The following is an 8,529-nucleotide window of genomic DNA, read 5'->3' on the forward strand; positions in this document are numbered from 1 at the left end:
CTGCGTGCGCGGGGCTGCTCCGTGATTTCATCAGCAGCTTCGCAGCGACCTGCCAAAAGCTGTTCTGCCTCACTGCAATGTGTAGCTTTTTCCTGCCTTTTTTTTCATAATAAAAGAGGGAGTGCAGCCTTTTTTTTTCCCTTCAAAAAAAAAAAAAAAAGAAGCCAAACGGATCAGAGAAGAAGGGGCGGGCGGGGGGGGGGAGAGAGAAAAAAAAAGACAGGCAGCAGCCGAGGGGGATGCCAGCGAGGTGTGGCCTGCATTTAAATACCCGCTCTGTCAGGGCGAGGGGAGTGCGCGCGTATATAAGGCGCGGCGCCCCGGCGGGCCGCATCCAGCCATGCGGGGCGCGGCGCGGCGCGGGGGCGGCGCCGGGGCCGGGGCCGGGGCCGGGACCGGGGCCGGGCGGCCGGGGCCGGGGCCGGGGCCGGCGCTGTGAGGGGCCGCGGCGGGCGCGGCGGCCCCATGGCCGAGGTGGGCGGCTTCCTGGGGGCGCTGGAGCCCGAGCTGCACGGCGTGGCGCCGGCCCTGGGCGCGCTGCCGCTCGCCGACTCGCCCGGCTTCCTCACGGAGCGGCTGGGGCAGATCGAGGGCCGCCTGCAGCGCGGCTCCCCCACCGACTTCGCTCACCTCAAGGGCATCCTGCGGCGGCGGCAGCTCTACTGCCGCACCGGCTTCCACCTGGAGATCTTCCCCAACGGCACGGTGCACGGCACCCGCCAGGACCACAGCCGCTTCGGTAAGGCCCCGCCGGTGCCCCCGGGGCCCCCGGGCCGCCGCCGCCGCCGCAGGTGCCCCCGGGCCGCCCCGCGCGGCTCCCGGGCGGCCGCGCTCGCTGCCGGCGCCGCGGCGCTTTGCCCGGCGGCTCCCGCCGTGCCCGGCTGCAGGTGCACGGAGAGGCGCCGCAGCCCCGGGGCGGGCCGGGGGGCCGGGACGGGGCCGGCGAGGCGGCAGCGAGGAGGCACAGGAGAGCCAGTCGGAAGAGGAAATTCCTGCCTTTTTCCTCCTGCTGCTGCTGCTTCTTCTTCGGCCCCTGCAGATTTCGCGAGCTAACGCGCCCTCCCCTCCTCGCACGCGTTTCGCCGGAGGAGCGTCGCCCGCGCAGGCAGCGCTCGGGGGCTGCGGCGGTGTCGGGGCCGCGGCCTGGGGCTCGGGGGCTGCCGCAGAGCCGGGGGGAGCCGGGGGGGCCGCGGGGGCCACCGCAGCAAGGAAGGAGAGGCTGCGACGCCGGGCGGGACGCTGCGGATTTGCCTGGCCGTCCGGGATGAGGCTGGAAGACCCCAGAGCCTGTACGGGTGTCACCCCAGAGCGGGCATCTCTAGTGAGGCTCCGTGTAAGCTTCACAAAACGCATCCCAAGCCGCAGGCGAAGACGTGCAGCGAGTGCGAGCGCGGCTCGGCCGCGTTGCCGCTGCTCCGGCGCCTGGCGCAGGTGCCACGGGGGCTCAGGTCCCTGCCGGGGACCCCGGCTCTGCTGTCAGCCGGCTGCGAGAAGTGCGCTCAGGACTTTGTGTAGTTCTCAAGCGGTTTAACCCCTCGCTGGAAGGAATTCTCTCCTGCCTTTAGTCGTCTGCACGCGGTCCTTCCTGATAGCAGCAGCGCAGAAGTTCCTGAACTGTTATTTTAAGGCAGGGGTTTGGGAAAATGGGGGAAAAACCCCTCTGTGTCCTGTGCTTTCTGTACGCACCAGGTGTGCGTGCAGCGTGTCCCTGCCTCAATCGGCCAGAGAGCCGTAACCCTCCGGTGGGAGCGAGGCACTCGTAGGCTCCTGGGGCAAGCGTTCCTCGGTTACCTCCCGAAAGACCCTCGTCGTCTCCCTTTCGTGCTGCGATACGCCGTGGGGTCCCGTGTCGGAGGAAACCGAAAGCAAACCCATTGCACCCGTACGGTTCGCAGTTTAACATCTGCCACGTAGTGCTTCTAACAGTCCTTTTTATGTACCTCTATGCCAGTAAAGAGTTTCAACGGGCAGCACTTATCTCAGTTCTGGTTTTCCTTTTTTTAAAGATTAAGTAAAATAAACGTATTTCCAAGCAAACTTTGGAAATACACATTAAACAGACTAAATTGTTGGAAATAGGCGTTAAACAGACTAAGGCTTTTCATGAGTTTTGCCCGGCTAAGACTTAGTCACACGGTGCGTTCAATAAAGCGAAACATTAGCATTCCCTAAGTGTTTTAGCAGTCAGCATCCAGCTACGTAAACTAGACCAGACTGCAGATATAAAATGTTATAGTTTTCTGCTTCGGGGTTTTCCCAGAGGTAGCGTAAAATAAATAGTTATTTGTTGTAATTGCGGGACAAAGCTCCAGAGGCTTAGGCTGGAGTCCTCGCGCCCAGATGAAGTTGGGCTAAACCGAGCTTCGGCGGAGACTCGGAGTAATAACGTGTTGGCACAAAGCGTCCACCATCTGCATTCGGTAGCCATGAGCGTTTCAGTTCCAGGGTTGCTGGTGTGGTTTGTGTTAGGATGTCGTGTATCGATGCATTCTGAAATTTTGCATGCAGCAGGCAGGGAGGGGTGACGCGTTACAGGACCAGGCAGGCTGCGCCGCTCTGGGGAGGCGCGAAGCTGCGGTGAGGGATACGGCGATGGACGAGGTCCTCCAGGGCACCGGTTCCAAGCTAGGGGCACCCGGGGCAATGTTTAGAAATCCGATCTGGTGGTTCGGGTGAGCAAGCCCACACGCTGCAAAGTGCTTCCTGGTAAGCAGGTAACTAACGCGCTCCATGGACGGGTCTCGCGACACGGCGGCAGAGGCACACGTCAAGCCCCACGTGGGACGTGGGCTGGGACGGGACCTTCCATCCCTGCCTCCGAAAGCTGGAAGGGCTCAGGAGAAGATGGACAGCACCTGCACCATCCCGTGCACGGCCATCCCAAAAGTCGCACGATGCGCGAGACACCCAAGTCCTCCGGAGAGGAAAATAGCGACGGAAGCCGCGGCGACGCAGAAGAGAGCGGCGAGGTCCTGGCGGCGAGGGCGGCGGGAGGGGGCCTCCCAGCAAGGCGCCTCCCCAGGGATGCGCCCCTGGGGAACGAGGAGGGGAGCGGAGCCTTTCTCCAGAAGGCCTGCGCGGTCACAGTAGCCATTCCCTGTCGTCGGTCGAGGACCGGAGCTTCCCTAAATCGCACCTGCTGTCTGGAATGTGATACTTTATGCTTACAAAAACACAGATTTCTACAAGAATGACAGCATGCGGCTTGTTTTTCCTAGAGAAGACTCAACTCGAGATTTGGCGAAGCCCTCCAGGCCTTTGGGAAGGCGGCTCGTGCTCACCCCAGGGAAGCGCCCACACGCGCTCGCCGAACCAGCAGCTCCGGCGGAGCAGCCGCGGGGGGAAAGGACGCGCTTTCAAAGGCGTAGCTGTTCTCGGTGCGTCTGCCGTGTCGAAGAAATGCAGGGGACCCAAAATCGAGAGGGGGCTGGACTGGCGCTAGCACCCCAACAAGAAGGATCCTGCTGAGGTGATGCTGAGATAAAGTCACCGAGAAAATCACTGCCAGGAGGAATCGCTCCTTTCCTGCCTCGTGCCCATCTCACACCAGCATGAAACAAGTGACCCCGACGATGCTACTCTTACATGTCAGCGAAGGGGGAAAAGGCCTCACGTTTGTCCTGGAGACTAATAAAGGGAGCAAATGCAGCTCTTCTCGGGTGCAGGTCTGCTACACATCTGTAACGGAGGCTCTTAGAGGAGCTAACGAAACCTCCAGAGAGAGTTTTCCTGTGGACTTTGACGTTCAGGCTCTAGGCACCTGTTACCAAGCAGCTGTTGAGGTTTTTAGCCGAAGCTTTGGGTTCGCTGACGTTCAGGCGACGCATGGCGCTGGTCCCGCGCCCCGGCTCGTGCCGGTAGCTGCGAGGGGGAGGCAGGCGCAGGCGGGGGGATCGCGGCGAGGCGGGCGCCGCTCCGGGGGCTGCTCCCTCTTCTGGTGTTAGATGATCCAGCCGGGGTCTTTGTCAAATCTCGCCAAACATCGTCCAGAAAGACTCGGAGAACAGACAGAGTGGGTAACCAAAGCACGAAAAAAGAGGCAAGTCCTGGGGAAATAAATCAAATAAAGGTGTTTTACCACAAAAACACCCCGCTGCAATTGGGAAGAGCACCCCTCAGCCGGCCGCAGTGGCTCTGGGGAGAGCGGCTGTCCGAGGTGCGGGCCTGCCCGGCCGCTGCAGCCCGCTAAGGCCAGCATGGACGTCCACCAGCGGCTTCTCGGCCTTCGCCCCGTCTCCTGGTCTCGGTGGGTTCAGGTTGCCGCCGTACCGCTGTTTCAGCGCAGTTGTCCGCGGCGCGCGGCCCCCGAGTGCCGCCGGAGGTCGGGCGAGGAGGACGCCACGGTACAAAGCCGTGCTGCCGGAGCCCGCGGCGGCCGCGCGGGGCGCTGGGGAAGGAGCGTTTCCTCGCACGCGCGGGGCCGCGCGGGCGCATTTCTACCTGCCTTTGTTTGAAGCTGGATTTTCCCCCCGGTGCTTGGGTGCATTTAGGGGCGGCTGGTGCCCCGCCGGTGTGCCGGGGGCGAGGCGGCCCCCACGAACGCTGTGCCGGCGCGTTTTGCTTACCTTTATGGAGCTCATCGCCCCAAAATGTGTGGGACTGTCTCATCGTATTGAGGCCAAGTGGGGACAAAACATCACTTGTCTTTGGGTGAAGAATACAACCTGGCGTCCTAACGGGACCTCCTAAAATGTTTAGGGGGGGGCCAGGCACAAATTTCTGTTCTCTTTGGTGGTGGTAATAAAACCGCAGAACAACAAAGCCTATCAGTCCCCTTCCCCTTAGGAAAGCCAGTTCCTCCGGGACAAGGGGAAGCCCCCACCCGGCTGGGGGACTGCAGGGGGGCGGCCAGCCAGCGCCGTGACCCCCTGCGACCGCATCCCTTTCTCCTTGCAGGGATTCTGGAGTTCATCAGCCTGGCCGTGGGGCTGGTGAGCATCCGCGGGGTGGACTCCGGCCTCTACCTCGGCATGAACGAGCGAGGCGAGCTCTACGGGTCGGTAAGTTCCAGCGTTTGTGGTGACCGCGATGTTGTAGGAGATGCGTGCTGCACGTGCACGTGCTGCCCGCTCGCACCGCCCCGACAGGCGTTTGGGGAGGGGACGACACGCTGGGTGGTGGGAGAGTCCCCTCGAGCCCGGCTCTGCAGCTCCGCGATGCCCCGCTCCGAAGTCCAAGAGGGAACCAAACACCCACCCGCGCCTGGTAACGTTTCTTCTCCGCCACCCTGACTCCAGCTGAACACGAGGGAAGGCTGGGGGTGCCGATATGGTGGATGACAAATAGCACCACCAGCGTTCCCTAAAACAACAAAAAGAATACATACATATATATATTAAATGGCACTTTGGAAAGTAGGGCTTGAGCCTTAGAAGCCTGTGGCACCACCGTTCCCGTTAACCTGGGAGGCGGCTCAGCAGCTCCGGGAGTCACAGCTTCAACCTGGACCTGCCGAAAACCAGGGCGCAAGCCGGCAGCCTCGCACGTGGGCTAATGTAACTCTGGGGCCCGTCCCGACGTTGCACCACGGGAACGGCCGCAGGATAAAACACGGTGACAGGCGGTTGTGGTCGGCCAGCCGTTCCCACGGGGGCGCGGGACACCTTTCCCGACCGTCCCCGTTGACGCCACACGCGCGTTTGTTTGGCTTCCCGCCGGCTCCAGAAACGCGCGCAGCCCTCGGCACAGCGTGTGCGGTGCTCGGCGCCCTGCACGGTGCCCGGCGCGCGGCTGAATCAGGCCGCAGAGCCGTGTCGGGCTCCCGAGACGTTCCGCACAACGCCTGCACTTCCCCGCGGCCCGGGGAGAGGCAGCTAAGCTGGAGCAGGGCAGCCAGGTGCCAGCTCAGTAGTTTCCAATGTATTTTGAATAGATAATGTCCTAAAAAAAAGAAAAAAAAGAAAAGGGGGGGGTTGAAAAGGAAAAAAGAGCCCGCGTCCACGGGCAGGCGCGGGAGGGAAACCTGCAGGTCCCGGCCGGTGGGCGCTGCGGCATGGGCTCTGCAGCCTGCCGTGGGACCGGGCGCAGGAAGGGGGGACTCTGCGGGGGGAGGCCGCGTTTGCCTTCCTCGCTTTGACGCGTGCGTTTTCCCTCCGCAGAAGAAGCTCACGCGGGAGTGCGTCTTCCGGGAGCAGTTTGAGGAGAACTGGTACAACACCTACGCCTCGACCCTCTACAAGCACGCCGACTCGGAGCGGCAGTACTACGTGGCCCTCAACAAGGACGGCTCGCCCCGCGAGGGCTACAGGACTAAGAGGCACCAGAAGTTCACCCACTTCCTACCCCGGCCTGTGGACCCTGCCAAAATCCCCGCCGCCTACAGAGACCTCTTCCACTACAGGTGATGCCCGGGCGCTGCCGTGTCCTGGGCGAGCACCGTGGCTGGACGCGCGCTGCCGTCGCCGTGCGGCGGGGCCCGGGGGAGCCCTCCCCGCGGCCGCTGCCTCTCCTCCGCTCCCTGGAGCCCAGGCACGAGGAGGAGGAAAAAAACAAAGCAAAAAAACCCAAGAGAAAGAAGACCAGAGGACGGTGCAGATGCTGCCGACAGCTCGGGCCGGTTTCCCAGTAAGAACGTGCCGTTCTGGCCGCTGCGGAGGCGCCTTTGGGCTGGTCCCTGCTGCAGCGGCCCCGGCATCTGCCGCGCAGACTGGGCGCGCGGGGCTCCTCCCTCCCGCTCCTGGGGCGGGAACGGGGCGAGGAACGTGACTCGGATGTGAGCGTGGATACTGTGCATAGGGACAGAACTATTTATAAAATGTATATGATATTTATTTTATATATTTATTTATTTCAAAATAATTTTATTTTTAATGAGAGATGCTATGACCGGATTTTCATCGGGAAGAATAAGGTCCTACTGAAATGGGAGGAAAAAAAAAAGAAAAAAAAAGTTTTAAGAGCTTATCGGCAATAAAATTGTCTTTATATTGTAGATCTCTTGCTAGCCCCTTTTTTTTGGTGTTCTGTAGCAATTAACCCAGTTTCCCGGCTCACGTGACAATTAAGCGCACCTAACAAAAGGTTTTGAATGGCAAATCCCGCCATCCCTGTTTGAGAGCATTTGCGTTGACCCATCATTCATGCAACAAAAACACCCCTTCTCGTGCAACCGCCCCGAAGCCTCACGGAGAATCAGTGAAGCAGCAAAGCGATGAAAGCAGTTAAAAAGCCCCTAGTTATTAGCGGACGATGTCGGGTAGCGACACTCCCTGCCCACAGCACTTGGACGTCGATCACCACGAGGCCTTTTCCTCTCAAGAAGCTGCCTGCTCGTTTGGCACGGGGTAAATCCGCGGGGGACGCCTCGTGCAAGCGTGATTCTCCCCCCCGTTATTTTGGTGGCTAAAACCAGCAGACCCACATTTTGGCCATGGCGGGGGCAGGAACGTGGCACCGCTGCGGCCCCTTTGCACGGCAGACAAGACCTAAGCGTGCACCAAATATGTACAAATACAGATTTTATGGGCCTGGCTTGGGTTTTCCATCGCTTTTCCCCAGTGTTGTTTCTCAGAGCAGCCTGGTTAAGACGTAACATCCTCGGGGCCGAAGGCGCGCTGGAGCCGGGGGCCCTGTGCTGGTGCCGTCTCCCACTGCCTCTCTGCCACCAGACGTAAAACCCCCCCAGGTCCTGTACCCAGAGAAAGGGTACTCGCACCCTGGTTTACTGAAAGCCCCTTGGCGAAGGCCGAGCGCAGGACGCTCTTTCCGGTGGAAGCGTGCTGGGCTTAATCCCTGGGGAGCGGTTACTCGCTGCAGGAATTCGCTGGGTCAGGTGCTGCTTCAAGAAAACATTTAAACGTGTGAGTGATCTGGCCAAACCGGGACCTTAACGGCAGCAGGACTGATGGCCGTGGCCTTCGGCTGTGTTTTAGGTTGTGCTAGCGAGCGTGATGCAGCGCAGGCAGCGTTTTGTTTTTGCGTGCGCATCTAAGGCGCGAGGGAGGGCTGCCCGCAGTGCTGCCGCTCCGAGCGCTCTTTGAAGACGTGGGGTTGGGATCTCGGCTCCCGTTGCTTCCTCGTGTTTCCAGTCCAACTTCCCAGCTGGGAAGCACCTCTGCCAGGCGAGGCAAAGCCACAGGCCAGCACGGCGCCGGCGGCGGTCGTGAGGGACCCCGAGGCGGAGCAGCCCCGCGGGGAAGCGGCCGAGCCTCTCCCGGACGCTGAGGCAAAGACGCCCGCGGCTCCTGGGGCGGTGCTAGGCGCAGGAGGTGGCTCCAGCGGCGGCACTGGAAGGCGAAGACGTCCGTTCCCCAGTCCAGCGGTTTGAGCTGGCACCATGAGCCCCCGGCCCCACCGCCGCTCAGCCTGAGCCACAGGGCGCCCCGACGCCGAGCTCGCGGCCGGGCTGCTGGGTGTCCGGGCATCGCTCGGCATCGCGTGTCAACCAGCCGCCCGGGCGCAGGGAAACCACTTCTCCTTTCCTTGACAAAGGAACCGCCACCTTGCTCGAAAACCGCCTGGAAGACGCCGCAGCGGGACCTGGACGCAAAGCAGCTGTGGCTCGCGGGGCACGCGCAGCACCCAGGTGCC

At 61.7% G+C, this 8,529-nt stretch overlaps 1 protein-coding gene across 1 annotated transcript; it reads left to right on the plus strand.

Moving 5' to 3' along the window:
• The first annotated feature begins 430 nt into the window (after positions 1-430).
• FGF16 (fibroblast growth factor 16) lies at positions 431-6,931 on the plus strand. The gene is made up of 3 exons (XM_064518111.1): positions 431-739; positions 4,897-5,000; positions 6,099-6,931. The coding sequence occupies exons 1-3, from the start codon at positions 466-468 to the stop codon at positions 6,342-6,344; spliced, it is 624 nt and encodes a 207-aa protein (XP_064374181.1). The 5' UTR covers positions 431-465; the 3' UTR covers positions 6,345-6,931.
• The last annotated feature ends 1,598 nt before the right edge of the window (positions 6,932-8,529 follow it).

The sequence above is a fragment of the Dromaius novaehollandiae genome, chromosome 11 (assembly GCF_036370855.1).
Source record: "Dromaius novaehollandiae isolate bDroNov1 chromosome 11, bDroNov1.hap1, whole genome shotgun sequence".
Taxonomy (NCBI): domain Eukaryota; kingdom Metazoa; phylum Chordata; class Aves; order Casuariiformes; family Dromaiidae; genus Dromaius; species Dromaius novaehollandiae.

Coding starts and splice junctions, on each gene's coding strand:
- FGF16 (XM_064518111.1), top strand. CDS start 466: ATGGCCGAGGTGGGCGGCTTCCTGGGGGCGCTGGAGCCCGAGCTGCAC. Junction 740..4,896: donor CCAGGACCACAGCCGCTTCG/GTAAGGCCCCGC, acceptor TTCTCCTTGCAG/GGATTCTGGAGTTCATCAGC. Junction 5,001..6,098: donor GAGGCGAGCTCTACGGGTCG/GTAAGTTCCAGC, acceptor TTCCCTCCGCAG/AAGAAGCTCACGCGGGAGTG.